General features: G+C 48.2%; 4 protein-coding genes across 5 annotated transcripts; 3 read left to right on the top strand and 1 right to left on the bottom strand.

Moving 5' to 3' along the window:
- Positions 1 to 4041: 4041 nt before the first annotated feature.
- On the top strand, positions 4042 to 7954 carry LOC128889029 (ankyrin repeat and protein kinase domain-containing protein 1-like). The gene is made up of 5 exons (XM_054146320.1): positions 4042 to 4216; positions 5187 to 5530; positions 5871 to 6111; positions 6230 to 6473; positions 7128 to 7954. The coding sequence occupies exons 1-5, from the start codon at positions 4190 to 4192 to the stop codon at positions 7679 to 7681; spliced, it is 1410 nt and encodes a 469-aa protein (XP_054002295.1). The 5' UTR covers positions 4042 to 4189; the 3' UTR covers positions 7682 to 7954.
- Positions 7955 to 8591: 637 nt separating this feature from the next.
- On the top strand, positions 8592 to 10633 carry LOC128889028 (NADH dehydrogenase [ubiquinone] iron-sulfur protein 2, mitochondrial). 2 transcript variants are annotated; one of them, XM_054146317.1, is made up of 4 exons: positions 8592 to 8865; positions 8992 to 9422; positions 9536 to 10007; positions 10071 to 10633. In XM_054146317.1, exons 1-4 carry the CDS (start codon positions 8753 to 8755, stop codon positions 10474 to 10476), a joined length of 1422 nt encoding a protein of 473 aa, XP_054002292.1. In that variant the 5' UTR covers positions 8592 to 8752; the 3' UTR covers positions 10477 to 10633. The 2 variants fall into 2 exon arrangements, with proteins under 2 accessions (XP_054002292.1, XP_054002293.1); XM_054146318.1 differs by having other exon boundaries at positions 8759 to 8901.
- Positions 10634 to 11577: 944 nt separating this feature from the next.
- LOC128889025 (scavenger receptor class B member 1) lies at positions 11578 to 21483 on the top strand. The gene is made up of 6 exons (XM_054146315.1): positions 11578 to 12600; positions 17705 to 18042; positions 18745 to 19242; positions 19310 to 19508; positions 19962 to 20170; positions 20252 to 21483. Exons 1-6 carry the CDS (start codon positions 12543 to 12545, stop codon positions 20507 to 20509), a joined length of 1560 nt encoding a protein of 519 aa, XP_054002290.1. The 5' UTR covers positions 11578 to 12542; the 3' UTR covers positions 20510 to 21483.
- LOC128889023 (scavenger receptor class B member 1-like) lies at positions 20815 to 25274 on the bottom strand. Its single transcript, XM_054146312.1, has 4 exons — positions 23360 to 25274; positions 22999 to 23273; positions 22490 to 22742; positions 20815 to 22415 (listed from the first exon to the last, which is right to left on the bottom strand). Exons 1-4 carry the CDS (start codon positions 24014 to 24016, stop codon positions 22017 to 22019), a joined length of 1584 nt encoding a protein of 527 aa, XP_054002287.1. The 5' UTR covers positions 24017 to 25274; the 3' UTR covers positions 20815 to 22016.
- Positions 25275 to 25314: the final 40 nt, after the last annotated feature.

Below are 25314 nucleotides of genomic sequence, written 5' to 3'. Positions count from 1 at the left end.
AAAACATGTTTGAGCTAATTTTCATTGAGAAAACAAAGCCAATTCGACGATGATACTCCGAAACAGATGTAATGAAAAATGTAATCGCTTTCACCGGCGCCCGCGTTCAATAAACAAACATAATTGCGACGAGGAAAACAAAAAAGATGGCGGCATAAAAGCGGGGGTTACTGTGTATAAGTATGTACGTATATGTATATATATTCGGTAACTCGATACTCGACACGACGTCACATTCGATATTCAGCACTCGATACTCCAAGAGCTGGTACTCGTTAAAAAAAAAAAAAAAGAGGAAAAAAAAAGAAATATTTACAATTTAACTTTATGAGAAATGTCACCGGAAACAAACACGATCAAGGCGTACATAACGTAATGCTTTTTACATGCTAGTGTACATACACGAATACATACAGACATACATACAGACATACGTAGATACATACATATACACACGTATGCATGCATATGAAGGAACAGTTATAATTGATCGTAAAAATTCATCAGTTTTGATAAAAGCGACCAAATACGAGGTTTGGTCACTTAACGAATACCACACTTTGATTAGTATTCGTACACTGGATCTGCCTTTTTGTAAGATTATACGATTACACGTTGAGATCCGCGACGCATACGCAGTACGCACCAGCGCACGTACGCGTAGATATATTTATACGCGCGCGCATACAGACGTACGTACACATACATATACACTAAGAGACACAAATATAACGTAATCGTACAGTGTATTGCCTTTGTTAAATAGCATTCGGATAAAGCCATATTTTTCCATGCAATGCAATAATCCAGCAAAATAAATTACCGTAAATGTGAAACAGCCTAAAATAGGAGAGTGCCAGATAAAACAAAAGGGAGGAAAAAAAAAAGGGGGGGGGGGAGAAGAATAATGGGCGTAGTCGATGTAAAACGTTGTACAGACGAAATGTCCTACCATTTAGTACGTATCTGCCTTTTATTCTGGCCTCGTGATAAATCCTGACTTTATTTGTACTTGACAATATACAGGATAACCGTGTAAAAGAACGACTAAATTAGGTTAGGAAACTTTATGAACATTCGATTTCTCGCGGTACGCAGCGAGTCCAGAAATTCCACCTCGTTCGCGCGAACTCGAGTCGCAGACAGAGATTGGAACAGTCCGCCGACGGACGTGTTTCCCGATTCATGGTTTAACCCTGCCCAAGATCGCATAGATCGTACAAATATTCCTGCTATGCGGTTTTCATACTCTCCCTTCCTTCGTCCTTTCACCGTTTTTCGTTATCTCTCTCCACCACTTTTCTCCTCTCCTCTCCTCTCCTCTCTCCTCAACTATTCACACACGGTATCTCTCTCTCTGTTCACCGCCACCCTACCTGCGTCTCTGTATCGCCCATCCTTTCCATTTGTATCGTATTGTTCGTTCGGTCGTCAGGAATCGAATCGATTCCGTCGAGATCTCAGAGAATGCTAAAAAGGAAATAGAGAAAAGCATATACGAGCGTTGCGCGTGCGGCGAGGTAGATATTTTTTTATTCTTTCTTTCTTTCTTTTTTTTTTTTTTTTTTCTTTCTTTTCGTTCACCGATGCGTTAGAGGATTGTTGCTTGGAAAATCGTATCGCGCGAATCATCGTTCAAAGAGTTCCAGTTGACAAAGGTTTTATACAGATCTATTAAAAACCAGTATTTCAAACCAATGAAGAATAATTAGTTTTCTAATAATAACGATACATTTTACGTGAACTTAGTACAGTGCTTAAGTCAGTAATGCTCAGCGTATGTAACAATATTTTTAGTGGAAATCCGTGTCATACTCACGTGAATTGTAATGCCCTTAAAATATGTAACTAAACAACAATCAAAGAAGCATGGACGACACTCGACGACTATTATTACTATAGCCGTTTTCTTAGGAGTACGTAGATCGTAGCCATTTCGAGGCAGTTTATGTTATATTTAATTAGGTTATCGCTTCGGACTACACTTTTAAAGCGGTATTATTATTTGTAGATAGAATTTGCGACTATACCTATTACGATGATCGATCCGATCGTCATAATTAAGATTTCTTTTTACAGTTACCGAGATCAATATTCTACGAACAGCAGGGAACGCGATCGATCGGTCGATCGGTCTTTCCGTTTTTTCCACTCTGCGACGTGGCTTTCCATTCCTTATCGTATTTTTTCATTCTTCTCTGGAGGGATGTTTCTGTAAAAAAAAAAAAAGAAAAGAAAAGAAAAGAAAAAGGGACAAATTTTAATCGAACGAATCCAATCCAGGTAGCGTGCATTTCTTACATGCTGATGTAACGCATGCCGAATATTTGTATCATACAATAGGGCGCGCGCGTTCGCGCATGTGTGCGTAACGGCGTGTAGCGAATAAGCGAGTGAGCGAAGAAACGAGCGAGTGAGCGTATGGATGAGTGTGTGCGTGTGCGAGAATGAAAGAGCGAGATATAGGAAACAGTGCGCAAAAATTGGTCTGTTCTGTGACTGTTTCGTGCCGAAGCAATCGATCGATCGAACGGTTCCTTGCTCGGGTTAGAATCGTGGAGAACGTTCTATAGATATTTTTCGACGAAATCACAAACCTATGAAAAGTCCAGTTTTCTAAACGTAGGTTCCTTAAGACTAACAGATCGAACGTGACCGTTATGGCAAGGTTGCGTGTATGTGCAAACTATCGGTTCGAGCGGGAGCCGTCTTTCGCTGTACATTCGTCGCGAATGTTACAAAAAAAAAAAAAAAAAAAAAAAAATGTGTATGTACTAATAAAACGATAAATGAGTCGATACGGGTCGAATCGGGTCGAGTATACTCAGGCGACCCGCGACTAGCGTGTTTTCCGTTCGAAAGACGGCACCATTCGACGGCGGTACACGATCGAAACGCATCTACGCGTTGCAGATAGACGTATAAATTAGCGGTTAGCGGCAGATATATAGATAAATAATATGTCCTGCAAAACTCGGCGTTGTTCGGTTAAATCGCATTGTATCGCGAGCGAGCGCGGGTGACGACGATAATCAACGTTAACAACCGTATCACGAATCGAAAGAAAATGGAAGAAGAAAGTACCGAATTGTATTTCTTATTCTGATCTGTTTATATATATATATATATATATACACACACGTTTTTTTTTCTCACGGCTCCGAAAAAATGGAGACACAAAACAAAGAGGCGTAAGCGAGGGTAGACGGCGTCGTTGGAGCGATTACTGATCCGATCCGATCCGATTTCGAGAAGAAGCTTACGATAATATCCAGAGTATACTTGGCGATTTTCTTGGCGCGAGATGATTCGGTAATCAACGTCACAGCAACTGTAACGCGTTCGGAGTCCCTTCGAGTCGCAACATACGTATATGCAGCACTTGTGTACAGAATTTTTCGTAGGTTGCGAAGATTTCCATTGAAAACTCTGCACTTGTCGGCTTCGTGAAATTAAAGTATTGTTGTTTGATTTACGTATAAGCTGTACGTTAAGGAAAAAAAAAAAAAATTGCTTATAATTTTAGGGTCGTGTAACGTGTGTTAGCGAAGCATGCTTCTAAGTAGAAAGATAGGACAATGCTATAACAATAATTATTATTATAATTAAAGTGAATTAAGAGTATAAGGCATTTAATAAGTGCAAAGTATTTCTTAATAAAAGTACTTCCAAAAAGAGTGACACGCTTTTTTAGTTATTTCCGAAAACCAATCCTTGTTATTCGCCAGGTATCGCGCACGATTGCGTCAGGTTGCACGAGTTTGGACGAGTACGAAGAACACGAAGGTGGCAGGATGGTAGTCGAGGAAATCTCGTAGGAGGAAGAAGAAGAAGAAGAAGAAGAAGCAGCGGGGAACGGTCGTGAAAAATTAGCGGTGACTCGAAATCGAAAAGTCTCGGCTGAAACAGGGACACAAAGACGCGGACCGAAGGATAGGACAGAGAGACAGCCGTCGGCCGATCACACGGGAAAATCCTACGAAACGCGTCGACTCGAATTCGAATTCGGACTCGAACTCGCATCGTGTTCTGCGACGCGAAAATTGCGCAGTTGTCGCGAGCGGATGATTTCGTGCGCACGCTCCCGCGCGTTCCCTTTGTGTTATTTTCGGGCGGAATCACCGTTCGAAGCTTTAAATAGGTCCGAGTTTCCGACGAAGAAGACAGTTCTCAACACAACCGGTTCTATATGTTGGAGCATCGCAGATTATTCGCCGTGAGTAAACAACAACGAACATGAGCGTGTCGAGAAACGTCAAACGTCGTATTCGGTCTCGAAATTCAACTTGGCGAACGGAAACGGTTGTCCGAGGAATCGAAACACTTTCGGGAATAACTTGATCTTAATTTCTTAATCGCTCTACTCGTTTTCCTCCAAATGCGAATCGAGAATTAAGTCGCGTAGAGTAGCATCGGTTCGCTTAGCTTCTTTTATTAAACGGCTTCGAAAGCCGAGCTTGGAAAGTCGAGAAAGAACCGTGAACAGGAAATGAGGAAATCAGGAAATCTCTAAGCGACTATGCATTCTAATATGTGGGTCTAGTTGGGAGCGTAATTTTGTCGTCGTTGAAAAGTTTACGTAGCGACGATAACGAGCGAACGGAAGGATCTAGTATAACCGGGGACAGAGAAAGTATCTACGAGACGACGGACGGTTTGCAAAAGAGAATAGGTCACCGCGACGACGATTCCCGATCGGCTCGTGGTTCCGATATCATCGCCAAAATTGTGACGCTGGCTTGGCAGTCTTTCGACGTTTGAATCGAGATCTCGAATGTTCGGTCGAACACGACGCGTCGAGGATGCGCGCGAGAGTCGAATGTTTCCGTGCGATTTCGACAAGGAATAGGAATAGGAATAGATATAGTGTACGGCGTGGTACTCGCGGCACAATGTTTAAATAGCAATGCAACGTGGCTCAGAGAAAGAGCGAGAGAAATAAAAATCGCGCGGCTAAAGAACCGCGTAAATCTGTTTTCCGTTGCTAGTTCGAGATTCGGACCGCAAAGGGTCGCGATAACGTTGCGGCTCGACCGCAACAGTCTTGTTTGTTCGTCGTGCGCTATCGTTTCGAAAATGCTAGGACGATCGCAACCGATGAATGGCTACATTATATCGCAACGGAGGGAAAGAATACATCGAATAATCCGAATGTGTATCTGTTCGACGTCGCTACCGACGTTTAGATGCCATCCGAATGCACCGCCAGCCCGTTGCAACGGGAACTAGCAGACTCTATAATACGTTTGCAACCACTCGACGAAATTCGTATCCTGTTGGCATGCGGGGCAAAAGCGAACGAGCCGGTCACGCAGGGTTTGAGACCGTTGCATTACGCGGTATGGCAGAGATACACGGAGGCGGCTCAGCTTTTGTTGGTGCGCGGTGCGGACATCGACGCGACCGACGAGTGCGGATATTCAGCGTTGCACCTGGCCGCCGAGCACGGTTACTTGGATCTGGTAAAGTTATTGCTCAAGCACGGCGCCAGGGTCGATCATCGACAGGAAACCGGCGAGCTTTTCCCGAGGTACGAGACCCGCGGGTTTTCCTATTCGCGACACGCTACCTATCTCTTTTTCTTTTTCCTCTATTCAACAGAGGGTTCGTTCTTTCTCTCGTCTGTCTCGATTGCCGCTCGATTGGCATCGATAAAAACCCAAGCGCGCCAAGGATCTTCCGGTGCTATAAATTACTACACCGACGTAATCGTGCCTGCGTAATCTATGCGTGCAATTTTTCTTTTCGACTATTTATGCTTACCGATCGCAACAACAACCGCGATTGAGCGAGGAAGAGAGAGAGAGCGAGAGAGAGAGAGAGATGAAAGAAAGAATGGCAAACAACGATTAATTATTGAAACGACGCAGGACGACGTTGTGCGACGAACCGTTGCGACTCGCCTTGAGAAATCGTCACGTCGACGTAGCTAGAATCTTGCTGGAGGCTGGCGCAAATCCAAATAAAAGGTACTTCTTTGGATCGGAGATCAACTTGGTTTCGCCGTTGGATCTGCAATGCATGGAACTGTTGTTAGCGTTTGGAGCTCAACCGAACACGAGAGACCGCGCTGGACTGACCCCGTTGATGAAAGCGGCGAGATTACCACAGGTAATCTTCGTCCTTTAGTTTACGCGTGCATGATTGTACGAACATGCAACATATACATGAATCGGTGTACTATACTCGACATACTTACCAATCAGGAATGATTTCCCTTATGATTCAGGGTATAGCTTCCGTGTTGCTTTTGCTGAGCTACGGAGCGGACGTTAATTCCATGGCCGATGCTCGACACGACTATCGGACGGTTCTGCACTACGCGATCCTCGGCGGAGATCCGGCGGTGATCGATCTACTTCTAAAGCAAGGCGCGCGTCTCGATCTCGGGCCCGAGTATCAAAAACCGACGGCCCTCGATCTGGCCATTTTGAAGGGAGACCCCTCGATCGTCCAAATGCTGTTGATGTCGGGTAGGCTTACACGCGTTATCGCAGCGGAATTCGACCTTGCAACGACCATTCGTCTTGTTCGTTTCGAACCGCGACAAGCGCAAGTTTCGTTGGACAGCGCGTCAACTTTCAAATTTACGATTTTTCGTTCGCGGGGTCGTTGCTCGTCGATGGATTCCACACGATACGCAATACGGGTACCGAGGCCGGATTAAGGCACGAGCTTTAGGGGCTACAGGTTAGCTGCAACGAAGGTTTCTTTTAAGCCGGCGACTGATTTGCAACAAAACGCTGTAACGTAATTGCTCGGTACGAATTTTACGGTTCGGCACCAACGTTACGTTACAAGGTCGTTTTTGGTATCACGAATGCTCGCTTCGAACTCTCGGCTGAATTCTTTCTCGATACTTACTACTCAGTTCAGTGAAAAGTAGACAATCAAAGAGGTTCGTCGAAAAACCGACAGACCAGTGGAGCACGCAAGAGCGCAAGAGTCCGTCCAGACTGAGCGAATGCTCGCGTTACGTTACAATGTTCTGTTGCAAAGTCAGCGGACGATTGTCGTCAGCCACTGTAGTCCAAAGAGCTCTAGGAAATCTTAATTCGGCGCTGAAAGTTACAACGTTACATTTTTCCCGTACCGAATAAATTCTCGACCGAGAATTTCGAATTTAGGCGCTGACGTGAACGCAACCTCGCCGATCATCGGATCGCCGCTTCATGTCGCCTGCGCTGACAACATTCCAAACAGACTGAAGATCCTGTCGATGCTGCTGGAGCGAGGCGCGGATCCGAACTTGGTGATACGCAGCGACGAAGGCCCGGCGTTGCGTCCAGTGCTCGCGGAGTACGTGGCTTCGAACGAGAACCCTTCGGTCGAAGTAGTAGCTCTGTTGCTCAAGTACGGTGCACGAGTCGTGATCAAGACGCAGTTCCGCGATCCGCACGGTATACTCAACTCTCTACAAAATACGGCGGATAAACCGCGACTCTTGAAAGCATTGCTAGAGGCAGCGGAAAGTTTCGATCCTTGCATGATACGACGATCGAGCAGTCTGACGGATGCGCAGAAAGCGATGGTGATGGAAGCGGCGAGGACTCCGTTGCCGTTGACTCACCAAGCCAGATTGATCGTCCGAAAGCTCTGCGGCACCAAGTTACCTAAAATCGTACGAAACCTTCAATTACCTCAGTCGCTGCATCGTTACCTTCTTTACGACTTTCATTGACTACCTTTATTTGCGTTTCGCTCTCCATAAACGGAAGAGAGAGAGAGAGAGAGAGAGAGAGAGAGAGAGGGAGAGGAAGCGGCACGGCCGCCTATTCGATCAAAACCCCGATCATTTTGTCGGTAAAAATCGACGAGATAGACTTTTGTACCTTTACTTAATGTCGATGCAACACATTTTTCTATACGCATACATGTATTATTGTACATATACAACCGTACACAAGCGCCGTATCGAAAGTTCAAGTTAAATAAAGCAACAATTTCGAATTGAGTGGAGACGTTATATGATTTTGTTCGCTTTAGAAACCAAGTACGGAGCCGAGTAACGTACAATTGAAAAATGTCATAAGCAAACCTTTGTAGCGTTGTAGACCTTGATACGTTTTTACGTTCATTTTAATTCTTTCTCGTCGTAATAACCTGGTAAAGAATGGAAAGAATGTAAATGTTATAGGGAAAAAGAAAAGACAGACGTGTAAGAGTTGTGAATTGTAACAAGCCAGACTGGACCGAGAAAAGTGCAAACAGTCCTACAGGATTATCGCTCAAATAAAGGAAATCAAATCAAATCGAATTAGTTTGATCTCTTCAATGTTAGATGTCGGACGGCAACTAGGTTAGGTTGGGCTAGTTAGTTTTAGTTCCCGGATCAAGTTCTACATAGTTGTAAATATAATTGACAAGCGTGGAATCAAGTCCTCCACATTTTGAATATCGGTGACGCCATCTTGCAGGAATTGCGACAACTACTTTCATTAGAAACTTGGGCGTTTTGCCAGCGATGGCGCCATCGATACCAAATCCTGGTCGATGGAACTTGATTACTTCAAGCGAAAAGGAAGGCGAAGCGACTAACAACGATGAGAAAAAGCGGTAAGCGAACCAACCGTTTGTCGAATTGCTAGTTGTTAGCTAATAATAACACCGATAATAATAAGAGTAACAATTCGATGAAGCAACGGCGTAAGTAAGCGCTACTACCGACGGCAGGGAGGTAAAACCGAGTCCGAGGGAGGGCGAGAACCCGGAGAACCTCCGTTTGCTGTTCGTTTGTGTTCGAGACTTGACAATGGCCGCCAGAGTGTTGTCCGTTGTACGATCTAGGAGAGGATTCAGTGGATTATGGAACGAAATAGGACTCTTCGCTACTGGCAGGAGAGGAACTCCGGCAATCATCGGAAGGTGATGTTAACGTAACGAGTTTCGGAGCTATCAAATGTAATTGCGCGACGTAGATTCTCGATTATGTAATTGTGTTCTAACCTATAAACGATGGTTACTCGACGTAAAATGCTATGAACGTTACAGTCAGCAGCGCTATGCACACGCGTGGTATCCGGATGAAGAATACTTGATAGATCTTTACAAATTGGGTTGTATGTACACTCCTGCGGAGGTGGGAAAATGGAAACCTGGATCCATTAAGAAGGTCGATGTAGTGGAGGAAACAGGGATTAAAAATATAAGTATTAATTTTGGTCCGCAACATCCAGCTGCGCACGGAGTGTTAAGATTGATCGTCGAGCTATCCGGAGAGTATGCGGTTCGCACAGATCCGCACATTGGTCTCTTGCATCGTGGCACGGAAAAGTTGATCGAATATAAAACGTACATGCAAGCGTTACCTTATTTCGATCGTTTGGACTATGTTTCTATGATGTGCAACGAACAATGCTTTTCTATGGCTATTGAGAAGTTGCTCAACATCGAGGTACCTCTACGTGGAAAGTATATTAGAAGTAAGCAAACTTTTTTCAGATTTCTGCTGCTATCGTTTCAAACGATATTAACAGAATAATTTAAAAACCGTGTTCAGAGTTGATCCGTTCATTCCCTACGTTTACATTTTCAGCCCTTTTCGCCGAGATCACGAGAATTTTGAATCATATTATGGGAATTGGAACGCATGCGCTTGATATAGGCGCTCTGACGCCGTTTTTTTGGTTATTCGAAGAACGAGAAAAATTGATGGAATTCTATGAACGGGTAAGCGGTGCGCGAATGCACGCTGCTTACGTACGTCCCGGCGGCGTTTCTTTGGACATGCCGCTAGGTCTAATGGACGATATATACGAATGGGCTTCCAAGTACGCCGAACGATTGGACGAAGTCGAGGATATGTTGACGTCGAATAGAGTGTGGATCGATCGCACGCGAGACGTCGGTACGGTGTCGGCGGAGGATGCGTTGAATTGGGGATTTAGCGGCGTGATGTTACGGGGTTCGGGAATAAAATGGGATTTGAGGAAAGTCGCGCCTTACGATGCGTACGATCTCGTCGATTTCGACATTCCCATTGGTCAAAACGGGGATTGCTACGATAGGTAATTATTTACTCGTTGCTCGTGAATTAGTTTATCGATGGATTACGTACGCGTTCGTTTCAGGTATCTTTGCCGTATCGAGGAAATGCGTCAGTCGTTGCGAATCATTTACCAGTGTCTGAATCAGATGCCACCGGGCGAAGTAAGGATCGACGATGCAAAAATAGTGCCCCCGAGACGAGAAGAAATGAAGAGCAGCATGGAAGCGTTGATTCATCATTTCAAGTTGTATACCCAAGGTTTTCAAGTGCCGCCAGGTGCCACTTATACCGCGATCGAAGCACCGAAAGGAGAGTTTGGGGTTTACCTTGTCAGCGACGGCTCCAGCAAGCCCTACAGATGTAAAATCAAAGCTCCGGGTTTTGCTCATTTATCTGGGTTGCGTCACATGGGCCCCGGCTGTATGCTCGCCGATATCGTAGCCATCATCGGTACCTTGGATGTTGTATTCGGCGAAATCGATAGATAGATGGATTTTTTCAAGCGTTTCTCGAGGTTACGATACCGACGAGCGACGACGACCACGAATCCTCTGTAGTCGATTCGTATTTGTACAGTACAGTAGCGATATATCGCAATCGTAACAGAATCGCGAGAAAGAGAAATAAAATGGATTTATTAGCCAGCATCGAATGGATTCATTTTTTATCGTTTACGAGACGAGGAATACGCTCGTGCCCCTATCGACCTTTTCACAGTTTTTCTACCAATTCCGTGTTAAGTGATTGCAATTGTTAATGGTTGGTAGGCGATAGTATTTTTCTCGCGTATTCCGCTACCGGTAACCAGAGCGTTCGTAGCGATAATGATGCCCTTCCTGGAGTCAACGGGATTAAACGATCCTCGTTGCATAATTGAACAATCACGAATGTTCCGAATAATGTGATATTACCGCGATCTAGTCTAGTCTGTTGAAATTGTCTGGATATGTGTTTCCGTGTCATGAAATTACAGGGATTAGCTTCCAATTAAGAGGTCAAGGTTCTCTCGTTATCCGTAATCCTGTCATGTTTCGAACAAGGGCATCGCATTCGTTATACAATTACTCGACGTTGATTGCATGCTTGTTCGCGCCAACGAACGAGACGCGTCGCGTTATTTCGTTTCGTTTCGTTTTGCTTCGTATTGTTTCACCCCTATCGAAATCGCTCCAATTCCTACGACTTTTCGATCCGAGAGACAGATGCGCGACGTACTTTGTCGAGACAGAGGCAGAAAGTAGTCGGAATCGGAGGAAAGAAAATTAGGAATTCGAAGCGTTGAAAACAGGAAACGTAGTATCTGCGGAGGATCGCGTGAAAAAGTGAAGAAAGAAAAGAAAGAACGAGACTAACCGAGGTGATAAAAAGTAAGAAAAACGGCAGGCTGCCGGTTTTTCAGGGCGATCGGTCGAGCAATGAGCAGTGTCAGAAGGACGGGAGGACGCGAAGGTGGGAGGAAGCGGAGGAATATTACGAATCGGAGGAGGAGCGATGGAACGGAGAAACGAGGGAACGGCTCGAAGCGGACGAGTTGAAGAGAACGAGTGGGGGTAATAATAAATCGTTCACCTGAACCGCATGCTCGGCGTTCAGGATGCACAGCGACAGCAGTGGTGCGGGAACTGGGAACAGAGCAGCGTTCGTCTCACGCAGTGTTTCAGCCAACTTGGACGCGAACGTTTCGCTTCGGCCTGCTACGTTCCGATCCGATCCGATCCGATCCTTCCTTTCGGTCGCGTACTCGTCTCCTTCGCAATCAGCTTTCGCTCGCGTACCTTTTACATCTCGCTTACGATTGGCCGTATCCGTATCCAGCTGCCCATCGCGTTCGTTCGCTGCAAATCAAACGTGAATCGCGACGACGCTTCGCGATTCGTTGGTTCGATCGGTTTCATCGCGTCCATCGAATGACAAAAAATCGTTAACAAAAAGGATCGAGTCGAGTCGAGTCGAAGCAGTTACCGTTTGAACGCGTACGCGTATACGCGGCGGGGAACAACGCAACGGTTCGAAAAGTTAATCCCGTCGAGAAAGGTAAACCGTTTGGCCGCGTTAGCCTGGTGCTCGGGCTGCGTAGATCGCGTACCGTGCAACGAACGTGTATCGTTCCTCCGTTGTCGAGGTTTTGCCAGTGGCACACTTGTCGCTTGGAAAGGAGAATAGACTTTCTCCTTCTCGTCGTTCCTCGTACCACCGCCCCTGTCGCCGTTTCGTTCTTCCGCGCTCGACGACTACGAGTTGCTCGTCGATAACGACGATCGACACGATTACGAGGATCAACGCGAACACGAAGACGACAACGACGACGAGGAGGAGGAGGAGGAGGAGGAGAAGAACGATTACGAAGAACCTAAAGAAAAAAGATTGTAAAAAGTGGTAACGCGTAGAATAAAATCAGAGAAAGAGAGCAGCGTGAGTGTGCGGCTGTTTCGAAGGAAGGAAGAAAGCGCGCGCTTGTTCGTTTGCGTGCATCTCGTCTCGGCTGCTGCTGCAAGGAAGAAAGGAACGGTAGCGAAAAGAGTTGCACGACGCGTACAAGAGGTGATCGATCGAGATGAGAGTACATCGTGGGATTTGCGCCAAACTACAAGGCGGTTTCCTGAGGCGATGGTGTGAGTAAATAGCACGAGAAATATCGTTCTTAGACACGTAGGTAGATACGTAGACGATAGTTTGTTGGCCCGATCGGGCAACGTCGTTCCGTCGAAAGGCACGTTAACGAGATCGTTAACGCCGTTACCGGCGCCACAACCGTTGTACGCTGTTAATTCGATTCGATTCGATGAACGTGTCATCTCGTATGCTCGCTCGATGAATCACCGTCTCGCGCCGCTACATAACGAGTAACGAGTAACGAGTAAGTCGGCTATCTCGTTTTTCGGCTCCGTTGTCGAACGACTTTTTGCGTGTCGTTGCATCGCGGTACGAGTTCGAGCTAACGCTCCCGACGAAAAGATTACGTCTCGTTACTCGTTACTTTCACTTTAAGTATCCGATTGCCAACCGAAAAACCAGCACGTTTTATTCCCGCGCGTATAGCTATTCGCGGTGCGTTGTTCGAATCCTGATGCGCGCGAAAAGCGACGCGCACCCATCGACCATCATCCTTCGTCGCGTAATCGTTCTTGATTTATCGAATACCGTGCGATACCGTCGCGGACATAGGATGCGCTAGCAAAAAAATTAATTTGAATAGTTAGAAGAAAAAAAAGAAGTATGGAAATGCCCGCGGATGCGTGTGTCGCAACGATGTGACGCGGTGTTCCCATGAGATTGATACAGCGCGCGCGAGTAATTACATAGCCCCTAGATATTATTGTCGCTACGGAAATTGAACTTTGATACCATTACGAGAAACGATCGAGCGGGAAGACACCTGCCATTTAGGGGGTTATTATCGAGATATTTTTCGCGTCGTTCGATCCGTTGCGCAATTTTCCCATACTCTTTCGCGTCGGCCAACTGGAAAGTTACAGCGAGTCCCGATCGCGATGTATCGCGTCGCGTTTCCTCGGGAATCGAGAACGAGAGCGACGATGACAACGACAACGACGAGTTTTCCGAATCGAATCAGATTTTCCGAGGAAGGTCGAGTCATAAGTTCGCTTGGAAAAATCCAGATTCGAATCGGCGATCAGACGTCGAGGTTGTTTCGTTTGCTAGACGCGAGCACTTTCCGAGTAAGAGCAGGAAGCGTAGCCTTATATAATAGCGAGTAATTGCCGACAAGTACGCGTAGGTAGGTATGTAGGTTCGGCCTTTCGAAGTTGGAGCGAATCTGTAAATGCGTGATCCTCGAAAGTGTAGATAGGTGGAGGGCATTTCGGAAGTTTAGCCGTGGTTAATTTTCTGTTTCATAGATCGCAGAGAGAGAGAGAGAGAGAGAGAGAGAGAGAGAGAGAGAGAGAGAGAGAGAGGGGGGGGGATATGTTATATGGATCATGGATCGAGAGAGGCGAGGTAGCGATAGAGACAGAGGAATAATATTGCTGGGCGAATAAAGATGAGGGAAGAAAAGTAAAGGAATGAAAAATAAGGCAAGAGAAAGAGAGTAGGTCTACGTGGCAACGCGGCAAACCGCCGCGGCAGGTTTTCGCTCTAACGAGGCTCGTTTCAAGTTCCACGCGCGGCATACCGCGGTACGGTCTGGATTATCGAGCGAACATTGCATTCCTTTCGAGCGAATATCGACGACGGTGATCGTGCGCGTTTAGCTGGCTAACGATGACAACGAGACTCGACTTTTCGATATTTCGGCTCGCGTACGCGTCGAGGAAACGCGGAACGATACGAATCCAGCTCGAGTCTCCGTTTGCAGCGGCGGCGCGGCGTACGCGGTGTCCCCATCGGCTCCAGCGGATCACGACCAAATTTACTCGACGTCGACGGTCGCGTGTCGTCGACTAATAAACGACAACTATTCGAGTCGAGCGCGACGCGTCGAGGAGAGTGCTCGAAACGAGTCGAAGAACGGTCTGGGTCTGGTCAGCCCGGTCGATCGTATAATTTACTGTCCGCGTTGCGCCGAAGGTGAACCGCTCCGGCGGAATGCGCCATACAAAATTCCATTCCTGGCGAGATTTCGTGCGCAGACACAATTTTCTCGGACGCTTTAGCGCTACCGCGAGCGTTACTCGTAGGTTCGCGATCATTGCGCTTTCACCCATCGCTACTTTCTTTCGTAGACGGGTTGTAAGCTTCGTCGCGAAGATAATCGGAGCGGCGAGATGCTCGCGATGGACGATCTTATCGCGCTACAGAGTAAAAGTAAAACAACGATAGCCGTGACGTTATTTCGAACGAGAACAGAGCCGAGCCGAGCGGCCTAAGGAACGGTCGGTCGGGTTCCTCTTCTCGAGTCTCGCGTTCGAAAGTCGTCGCTCGTTCCCCTCGCTGGGAAGCGTACCACGCAAATACGCGTGCCGATCCCGCGAGATTCGCGCGAAAGATCTTTCGCGTCGTCGAAACGGCCGGGCGATACGATCGAACTCGGTTACGCGATCCGACTTTGTAGACGGAGAGAAAGAGGGAGCACCAGCGCCAGCAACAACAGCAACAGCTCGTTGCCGCGGCTACGACTGTGAGAACGGGAACGCTTCGAAAGTACGTTGGCTTTCCGCGGAAAACTCGCTTACGAGTTCTCGATCCTTGGACGAAACCTTTCTTCCATTTCTAATCGACTTCGAAAAGGTGGAGGTTACTCGATTCGACATGTACATTTTTATTTTCGGTGTTTGCTTCTTTGGAGCGACGACGAGTTATCGGGAAAACCGCGATTCTTACGCAACAACGCTCCGATCGAAGTTGCACGTATTTGCAACGCGCGAGCACCGCTCCGGTAGCTCAGGCCAGAGATTTTGAAGATACAACCATTCGAAGTAAACGTGCCAGTCTGCAGAGACTGGTCTAGTTCCTTCCGATTCCTCGCCGAACGCGATACGAATCGGCTACCGCAGCCGCGTACCGCCAACGTGTCCATCTGCGTCCGCGATCAATTCTCGCGTATCGCGCACCTGTTGATCGTTTACGAATTCAACGTTACCGTGCGGACGAGATTGGGAGTAAACGAAAAGAAAGAAACGAAACGGGTACAGTAAAGTCTCCGTACATGTAGAAACTCGGGACTGAACTAGTGCGTTTATCGTAGACTTTGTACATTCTCTGATGTTTGCTCACTAGCTCCGAACGTAGACAAGGACAGCGAATGAAGGATAGAGAGAAACCAAAGTCTCCGTACATGCACAAAGTCGGGACTGAACTGGTGCGTATATGGTAGACTTCGTACGTTTTCTGACGTTTGCTGCAAGCTCCGAGCGTAAAGAAGGACAGCGAATAAAGGATGAGAACGCAGTGAAAACACCATGGTATGTCGGTGAGACAATGTAATGCGTCCTCTTCTTTATTCGCTGTTCTTCTCTACGGTTCGAAACTCGCCGGTAAAAACATCGGAGAATATACGATCATGTAAACACTGCTCGGCGATCGAACTTCTGGACTCCCCAAGGGGTACACCCCCCAGTGGTACGGGATGGTTTCAGCGCATCCAGGTAGAGATATTCGTGCATGTATGGGGAGTTTACTGTATAGAGGAGCGTTCGAACGTTTTACTTGGCATCTTGCAGAGCAAAAGAGCGTAGTAAAAAGAGAAAACGAAGTAAGGGAACGCGATCGTTTTATTCGTAGACGGTGCGCGTAATTCCAAGGAGCGGTACGATTGTCTACTCTAGCGTGTTCAACTACCGGCTTCTATTACGAGATATTCACGGACGTTTCTATATTTTTGTCCTCGTGTTCGGTTATTATTCGTTCGTACGATGGCAATGGATGGACACGGACAGACGACGAGTAACGGCGGATCGGTGAAAGAGGTGTTGAACGAACGGTGGATGAGGCGGGAAGGAGGGGGAGGGGGGGGAGGGGAAGGAGAACCGATTTCAGCTGAGCAAGCCAACGAGGAAAATACGTTACGCCACGCGGAAAATCGCTGTTGGTCCGAATCGTTCGAATTTCTCCATCGGCTGACCACGCATTAGCCTGCGCGATGTTTGCATTTGCGAGGTTTCGAAACGTCTCTATCGTATCGTTCCGTTGAACGACGATTTCGAAGACGTCGATTTCGCATCGGGAGACAAATTCCGAGAGATGAATCCGTTTGGCCGTGCGCCTCGCTCGTGGAAAGTTGGTAGCCTCGAGGTCGCGCTACCGGCTCGAAGGATTTTGTAAGGTCGAGCGCGTGACGTCCACGGCTGGATAAATCGTGCTTTGCATTCTCGATAGTCGACCGTCACGCCCCGGTCGCAGCGCCAACGCCAACGTCAGCGTCGCTGACTTTTCTGCGGGCCCGCGTGCAAAGTTAGGAAAAACGAAATCCGAGGTAATAGAAACTTAGAGGTCTCGGATCGGAACGGATCGCTCGATTCCGACGAATCATGGTCAAAGGTTGTTACACGACGATTCCGAGCGTCCGTGAGACTCGAAAAAGTAGGACCGCTCGTTTCGAAGGCCGGCTACTCGATGGTGACGCGTACGTGTCTTAAACTTAAACTACGTGATCGACGCGACGCGCGACGCGCGACGATGACAAATTAACCGCGCGAATCGTTCTCGTTCGAATTGCAATCATCGGACGAGATGGAACGACGAACGAACGACCGACGGATATTTCGAGGCATCGATATCGACGCTCTTCAGGTGCGTTCGGAAGTCTGCCGAAACACGAATCGGGATCCGAGACTCGATGTTTCGCGATGGCTGGTAAGAAACGATTCGGCGAGTCGGAGTACGCGTCGCGGAGCAGGAAAATTGAATTTCGAGCGGCTCGATGCGCTAAATGATGCATCCTCGAGGGGTTTAATCGGTCGACTAATCGTTGCGCAACGCGATCCCGTTGCTCGGGACTGTTGGAAAAGTCTGTTTGAAATGGGAAGGAAAGAGTCCACGAAACGTAAGGACGACTCCGATGGCGGAGAAACGGGACGCGATAGAAAGCAACGGTTCGCCGAATCGTAATCGCGATGCCAACTTTCTTTCCTTCGTCGCGTGCTCGTGTTTTCGCTCGGCGTCGTCGTCACGCCGCGTCGCGTCGCGCTGTATCGATATCACGACACGCTCCGACGGATCTTTGGAGAATTCAGCTCCAACCGAGAATCGTCGCGAACATCGTCGACGCCCGGCGTGGCACAAAGACAACGATCCATCGTTTCGATTTGATTGCAGGGGCGGCGGTGGCAGTGGGAGCGCTGATGATCATCGTTGCCGCAATTTTAGCAGCGATGTTTCCGAAACTCGTCGAGGTGCTGATGAACAGGGAAATAGCGCTCCGAGAGGGCGGTCGCACTTTCGAATGGTGGAGAGAACCTCCCCTCTCGCCTCAATTGAACATCTACATATACAACGTAACGAACGCCGATGAATTTTTGAACGACGGCGAGAAACCGGTACTGAAGGAGCTCGGTCCTTACGTCTACGTGCAACAGTGGGAAAAGGTCGACGTGAAATTCAACGAAAACGACACGGTGTCGTACAAAGTGAAGAAACAGTACGTCTTTTCGCCGGTAAGCGTTTCGGTTTCTTTGCCGTTCTTTGTAGTAGCCGATGAATCGCGAGTTCGAACTTTCTCGGTCGCGGGGCTACGTTTTCATTTTTCCCATGCTTTCTAGTATCCTTCGTTAGTTCACGTTCCCGCGTTACATCCGAGCCGCGTTTAGTTTTCGTTACTCGTTAAACGAAACGAAGCCATCGCGGAACAGGTATACACGTGAAATGAAAGATAGAACAAAAGGAAAATGGAAAATGGTTCGCGATCACAGCGCGATACGCCTCGCACGTTACGCGCTAGAACGCGATTCGGAAACGTTTTGCTCGAAACTCGAAATATACCAAAGAGACTCGCGACACGGAGCGAGTCCACTTCGAAGCGTGGAGAGTAACTCGTTTCGCGCGCGGTATGACGCAACGATCTCGCGGTGGTAGGTAACGATACGCGAGTTGAGTAAGATCGTAATAGCGGAGCAACGCGCTTCCGTGAATTAAAAGCAAAGCTGTACGTTTGGCCAACGCGACACGGTTCTCCGAGAGACGCGCGACACCTCGTTCCCAGTATTGTTACGAGGAACAATGTGGGTCGAGCGAGCGCCGACGCCAACGATTCGTGGTTTCTGGTACGCATCGACGAGCAGCTATACGATACCGCGATACGCAGAGTTGGCGGTATTGTCCGGTCATCGTAAGCGTAATTAATCGGAAGACGTTTGCAGGAAAAGTCGATCGGCTCAGAGGAAGATTTGGTCGTAGTGCCGAACGTGCCGATGCTATCAGCGACCAGTCAATCGAAGCACGCGGCGCGTTTTCTCCGACTGGCGATGGCTTCGATAATGGACATTCTCAGGATAAAGCCGTTCGTCGAGGTGTCGATCGGTCAGTTGCTCTGGGGGTACGAGGATCCGTTGCTCAAGTTGGCCAAGGACGTCGTACCGAAAGAGCAGAAGCTCCCTTACGACCAATTCGGTTTGATGTATGGGAAAAATTCGACGATGCCCGATCGGTTCACCATCTTCACCGGTCAGAGGGACATTTCCAAGTTTGGTATCCTCGACAAATGGAACGGGAAGGACAGCCTCGGCCACTGGACTACTCCGGAATGCGACAGCATCGCTGGAAGCGACGGCAGCATCTTTCCTCCTCGCATCACTCGGCAAACGGTCCTTAAAATCTTCGACAAGGACCTCTGCAGAGCGTTGCCTTTGGTCTTTAAGGTACCTTAAACGGTTTTTTGTCAACGTACGTTTCCGACGGTGTTCGAACGAAAGAGTTTCGTTTTAGGAGGAGGTCACCACCGCAGGCGGAGTTCCAGGGTTCAGATTCGTGCCTTCCAAGGACGCTTTCGGCTCCTCCAGCAGAGTGGAATCGCAACGATGCTTCTGCCCTTCGGGGCCGCCGTGTGCTCCCGAAGGAACCTTCAACGTTTCTCTCTGTCAATACGAGTCACCGGTCTTGCTCAGCTTTCCGCATTTTTACCTCGGTAAGATATTCGGTGATTACCTTTGCCGCCTTTCCACCACTTTTTCCTATTCGTTTCTCCAACTTGTTTCATATACATATGTATACATATGCATATACGTACGATATACATATTTAACAGTTTGCGTTAGGTTAGTGTTAGGCTGAAAAGCTTTCGCCGTAACTCGCTACACTGGTTACGTAGTTGGTTTACTTATTCCAGCTATAAATACTTGGAACGTGCAATCGTTTATCTCGGAAAAACGGAATATTATTTCGCTGGTTTTCCCCGAGGTTCAAAGGTTACGGCTAGGAACCGGTTCCGTCCGTCGAATTACGAAACGATTTAGCGAAGAATTTTCCGCACGGTATCGCTTTAAATCCGAACACTCCGTGTGCGGTTCCCATACCGTGTGCGCGTAATGCTTGACTTAAACCTAAACGGAGAGTCGTTTCATTTGGAACATCTTTACAGCGGATCCTTCGTTGCGGGAGGCAGTAATCGGAGTATCCCCACCGATCGAGGAGAAGCATCAGTTTTTCATCGACGTTCAGCCGATGATGGGCACGGCGTTGAGGGCTAAAGCGAGGATTCAAATAAATCTGGCGGTCAGCCAGGTAAGGGACATCAAGCAGGTCGCCTCGTTCCCGGATATCGTTTTTCCCATATTATGGTTCGAGGACGTGAGTATCGCGCGTGGTTTTTCATTCTTTTATTCGTTCACGATTACGCGATCGTGACGCGTCTTCTTCCAACGTTTTCAGGGCATCGACGAGCTTCCCGACGAGATGCGAAGCCTAATGAAGATGGCTGTGGACGTTCCACCGATAGCTCGCGCGGCGGTGTCCGGAACTCTGGCAGCGATCGGCGCGATCGTTCTGATCGGGGCGCTCGTGTGCTTGGCGCGCGCCGCGAAACGCCAGGAGAAACTCCATCTGAGCAATCCGTTACCGTCGAATGCCAGCTCTGGGAAAACCGGGCAACTGAATCCGGCGTTTCAGAATTCCTCGAGTTCAAAGTAGGGAGCTTTCGAGCAAAAGCGTCGGCGTCGCTCCCGATCGCGAGCGCGAATCGATTAGTGCGCGTTGATCTCGAAAGGTATTGTAAGAAACGCGAATCTCGTGCATCGCTGGTTCGTTTGGATCCGCGGTCACGACGAGAATCGACGCGAGTTTGCGATAAAAGGGGAATCGGTAAACGTAAGCGATGGAAAGGAAGGAGACTAGGCGAGAACTGGTGTTGCACGTCGCGTAACGTTAATTCGACCGTGTTCGACCGACCACCAGCCGTGTTTCTCCGGTCTCGGTATATTTCCATTGTTCGAGCGTACGATCGCGTTCAATATATTTTTATAAATCTACCTATACGTTGGAGATGGGATATAATTGGAAAGAGGTAATAGGGTAGACGTTTGCGGAGAGGCTGTAACAAATTCGAAATCCGGTATAGGGTTAGAGACGATCGGGTTCCGCCGATAGGTGCGTGGTACCGAAGAGTAACGCACGTTACTCGTTCGCCAACAGTCGACAAAATTGTTCCGTCCAATGCGCGCATATCTACATATGTATATACGCGCATATTTATATAAATGTATACACGCATACATACAGAAAGACGAAGACAAAGCATACACGCACACGCACACCCACGCGCATACGTATACATATAGATATACATAAACATATACATATACATATACATATACATGTACATAATCGATCCTGTGCACGAGACCCGATGCGAGCCGAGTCGTTGTCGTCGTTATTTTCCAACTTGGACGATGTCGACGTCGCCAGAGATCTTATTGTTATTCATTACCCGTTTGTGTATATGTATCTCGTTATAACAAAGCGTTACTACAAATAGATTACAGTTAGGTTTTTAGACGAATACAATTTTCTACGATGGAGCACGAGAAGTTGATGAAATAGCCAAATAGTTTCGAAATCGGACGATTTCAAACAATTTTATGGAAACTAATAAAAGCGTCGAACAGGTATTTGCTCAATGTTGTTGTCGACGGTGCGGAGACCTCGTTTCTGGTCCGAGTAGAGACGAGACGAGTTGAGACGAGTTGTCTGGCCGTTCGAACGATACCCCGCGCGAATTCGATGCGCGATAACGGAAAAAAAGAAACGAGTCTGTTATCTCACATCTTGGAAAATGTTGTCGGAACAGGTTATCGGTGTCGATGGAAAATACATTCGTCAGCATAAAGTTTGCGCACGCGTTTACATTCACGTTTACGTTCGCATTCACGTACGATCGGAGACGTCGAGATCGTTCCTCGATAAATCGAGCGCGTACGCGTGTCGAACGTTATCGCGTCTATACGTATTCGAAACGAGCCACCAAGGACCGAGTGTGATCGATCGCGAACAGCGAACCTTTGTTGCTCCGACAAGTAACGCGATATCGTAGCATCGGATCGGTGTCCAGTGAATTTCGCGGTAAATTCCTTGTTATGACACGCGCTCGCGCCATTGAAACAGCCATTGTCCTATTCGATCGGCACGCTAACCGAAACATTTACGCGGATACAACCGTTAAATGGAAAACCGGGTCGCGAATGTCTCCCGTTGGAGCGAGTTTCGTTGGAGAGGTCTCGCACGGCTTCGTCGATTCAGGATCGAGGCCCGCGTTGGTTTCCTCGTTCTTCTTGAACGTGGCAAAGAAAGCCGCGCAAGACAGGATCGCGCAAACGAGACTGCACCATTGTAATCCAGCTTCGATGCCGCTTACGACGTAATGGCCGCGATAGAAAACCTCCTGCATCGCTTCGGGTAGCTCCTCTATTCCGGAATCTATCCAGACCAAAGGCAGAATCGAGCCGTCCTTGAGATTCCCTGCGAAGGGCACGCCGGTCGCTTTCCGCACTTCGAGATTCACCTGAAACTTCATTCTGGTGGCGATCGTGACGGCCAGTATCTGAAACGGACAGCAGCGTAAATTGCCGGTACGCTTGGCGTCGCGAGCACAAGAGAACGCATCGAGATACGTACCGGGTGAACGTCGATGAAGCTCTCGCGGTGTTCTTCTCGTGGTGTCAGCCCGTCGATTCTCTCGAACAGCGACTTGTCGCCCGAGTGAAAGTGAGGGAACGAGAGGATAAACGGAGCGCCGAAATTGCAAGCGGAAACGTTGAACGTTCCGAGCGGAGGACATTTTCCCGTGGTCGAATCGTCCGACTCCTTCGGGCAAAAACACGAGTTTTCGTCGCGTGTCGACGTGAAAACGTCGCTCGGTACTTTGTACCTAAAACGATCGAACTGGTGAAAAGCGTTACTGAACGACAACCTTGCTTCCGTCTCGGTTTCGGATAGGTCGGAAAATGTACTCGTATTAGATCCACCGGTAAGTTCTGTCCATTAAAAACGGTATACAAATTGCAATCGCGCCGGCAACATTTCATAAATAATGCTACAAATTTTATTTTACTATCAAATGGACAGAACTTTCTGGTAGACCAAATACATGCTATAGCATAAGCGTGAAATTAACGCGCGCTCACCTCAAGCTCGGAATACCGCTGGAGATGTGACGGCCTTCGTAACGAAGCGGTATTGCCCTGCAGACGTCTTTCGCGTAGATGTAGACGTCGGATTCCGGCCGTTCGATCCACTGGGGTGGAAACATGCTGCCGTCGGTGCCGTACACTCTGTCGCACGATTCGTTCCCCCAAATTTTCCGTACCTTCTCTCCGTTCAACCGTTCGATCAGTCCGATCTTTCCGAGATCCCCGACGCCCGTGTGAATCGTGATGCGATCCTCGTTCACGGCGTTTCTCTGAAATCCACGTGGAGACCGATTGATGACGAGCATTCGACTCGATACGTTTCGATTTCGCCGACTACAAGCAAAGGGCAACCTACAAACGCGAGAATACCAAACTCGTCGAAGGGCAGATCATGCTTAAGGGAGGCGAAAGGCTTGGCCATTTGGAAAAGCTTGTCCTCGTAGCCCCAGAGGTACTCCCCTACCGTCAGTTCGAGGAACGGTTTCGTGCTGACGCTCGATAGAATCATCGTCAACAAGAGCTGCATCGGTAACGGCAAATTTCGGGAATAGGCAAGCGTCGACATCAACAGCACGTTGGGCACGATCACCGTTTCGTTCTCCGACTCGCCAGACACCCATCGGTAGCTTCTTTTCTCTTGATACGTTACCGTTCCGTTTTCGTGCAACTCCACGTTCACTCGGTTCAGATTCTCCCGATAGGTAAACGGTCCGACTTCTTGCACTCGCAGCTTGGACGCGTTCCCTCTTTCGAACTCCCGCAGGTTCGTGTAATTGAACACGTACACGTTGAAAGTGAGTCCAACGGGGGGTCGTTGCCATAGCAAGAAGGACGTGGTGCCGTTCCGAAGCTCGAGATTCGATAGAATCGTGTTTCGAAAGACGTTGGTGAACCAAAACACCGCGAATACCACGATGCTCGTTAACGCGACCAGCCCGTACGACCACCGAACCCGTCTCCTCTTCGCTCCGTCGAAACCGTTTCGAATCGCTCGCGCCAACATTTTCTCCATCCTCTTTTTCACCGTCCTTGGTATCGGCGATGCAGCGGTCAGCCGATATACTGTCCCGATGATTCCGAGCTCGAGATTCTCGTCCGATCGTTTCTCCGTTTCTTCGTTCGCGTTTTCCTCGACTTACCGAGTTCTCTCGAACACGACGACAGAGTACAAAAATCTCCCCACCTTTCCCCGATTCATCGATAACCTCGTCGCAGCGGCGATGACCCTCGTTCGCCACCAAACTTAGGACACGCTGGGTAATCCTCTCGTTTGCCGAGCATCGCTTACGTCGACGAACCGTTCTACCTCCCCTTGCCTCTTTCTTCCCAGACATCCGCGATTCCGTTTTCCCCCTTTTTTCCGCTCCGTCGTTCCCTGTGCGGACGTAACACGCCGACGTACTTGTCCGTGACATTCTCGTTCGTCGCGAGGATTCCACTTTCGTTCGTTTCTCGCCAACAGATTTTTCCTCTACTCGCGTCGTCTTCCGCGAATCGAACGAAACGCGAGAACCTGGAAGGAAGGACAAAAGGACGAACGCGCATCTCGTAACCACCCTCGAGATCCGCCGGAAACCAATGTTTCGGGACTCGAGTCGTTCCCGGACGAAAAGTGTCGTTGTCTCTCTTTTTTTTAACCGCGGTAAATGGAAGCGAGAACGCGGCTTTAGTCCGGTGGCTCACCTTAAGCGACCGCTCGTTTAATCGCGTCCGGTCTCGTCTCGTTTCTTCTCGTCTCGTCTTGTCTCGTCTTGTCTCGTCTCGTCTCGTCGCGTGCGTCGCATCTCGATGCGCTTCGACGCCTGTGATCCGATTTCATCGAGACCGTTCGATGTTGTGACTGGCAGATGCCCTTTTCACCCGCTTCTTCTGCATTTACTTGACGCGCGTTGTTTGGTGTTTGTCGTCTGCCTTTTACACGCAGACGTAACGAGTCGTACGATAGATACGAGACTTCGTAACTGCGCTTCTTATTCGCTGTGCTACGATTACGCAAGGAACTGGTCCGTGAGATTCTCGATTCGCCGAGTATAGCTATAGGAACACGAGCGAGTCGGAGGACCTACATACGTTACCTATACTTATAATTTGAAGCTCGTTAAACCGGATCTACTCGATCTCCCGTTACGTTTTCGAAATCGCTAGCAACGGTCTAGGTTTGCCGCGTGATTCGTATCGTTTTGTCGCGCCAAAATTCCATCGACGGATGACGAAGCTTCGATCCCAAAGAGACCGTGAAAAAAGGCGCTCGTATCGGTTTTTTATCGGAAAAAGGTTACGAGTCGAAACAGACGATAAATTATCGAATAA

The sequence above is a fragment of the Hylaeus anthracinus genome, unplaced genomic scaffold, assembly GCF_026225885.1.
Source record: "Hylaeus anthracinus isolate JK02 unplaced genomic scaffold, UHH_iyHylAnth1.0_haploid 11994, whole genome shotgun sequence".
Lineage (NCBI taxonomy): Eukaryota > Metazoa > Arthropoda > Insecta > Hymenoptera > Colletidae > Hylaeus > Hylaeus anthracinus.
This window is presented reverse-complemented; position numbering and strand designations above follow the sequence as displayed.

Excerpts from the sequence above, each read along its gene's own strand:
- LOC128889029 (XM_054146320.1), top strand. The coding sequence starts at position 4,190 with ATGTTGGAGCATCGCAGATTATTCGCC. Across the intron at positions 6,112-6,229 it reads AAGCGGCGAGATTACCACAG|GGTATAGCTTCCGTGTTGCT; the intron begins GTAATCTTCGTC and ends CTTATGATTCAG. Across the intron at positions 6,474-7,127 it reads CCAAATGCTGTTGATGTCGG|GCGCTGACGTGAACGCAACC; the intron begins GTAGGCTTACAC and ends TTTCGAATTTAG.
- LOC128889028 (XM_054146317.1), top strand. The coding sequence starts at position 8,753 with ATGGCCGCCAGAGTGTTGTCCGTTGTACGATCTAGGAGAGGATTCAGT. Across the intron at positions 9,423-9,535 it reads ACGTGGAAAGTATATTAGAA|CCCTTTTCGCCGAGATCACG; the intron begins GTAAGCAAACTT and ends TTACATTTTCAG. Across the intron at positions 10,008-10,070 it reads AACGGGGATTGCTACGATAG|GTATCTTTGCCGTATCGAGG; the intron begins GTAATTATTTAC and ends CGTTCGTTTCAG.
- LOC128889025 (XM_054146315.1), top strand. The coding sequence starts at position 12,543 with ATGAGAGTACATCGTGGGATTTGCGCCAAACTACAAGGCGGTTTCCTG. Across the intron at positions 19,243-19,309 it reads CGTTGCCTTTGGTCTTTAAG|GAGGAGGTCACCACCGCAGG; the intron begins GTACCTTAAACG and ends GTTTCGTTTTAG. Across the intron at positions 19,509-19,961 it reads CTTTCCGCATTTTTACCTCG|CGGATCCTTCGTTGCGGGAG; the intron begins GTAAGATATTCG and ends ACATCTTTACAG.
- LOC128889023 (XM_054146312.1), bottom strand. The coding sequence starts at position 24,016 with ATGGAGAAAATGTTGGCGCGAGCGATTCGAAACGGTTTCGACGGAGCG. Across the intron at positions 22,743-22,998 it reads AGCGGTATTCCGAGCTTGAG|GTACAAAGTACCGAGCGACG; the intron begins GTGAGCGCGCGT and ends CGATCGTTTTAG. Across the intron at positions 22,416-22,489 it reads GCTTCATCGACGTTCACCCG|ATACTGGCCGTCACGATCGC; the intron begins GTACGTATCTCG and ends TGTCCGTTTCAG.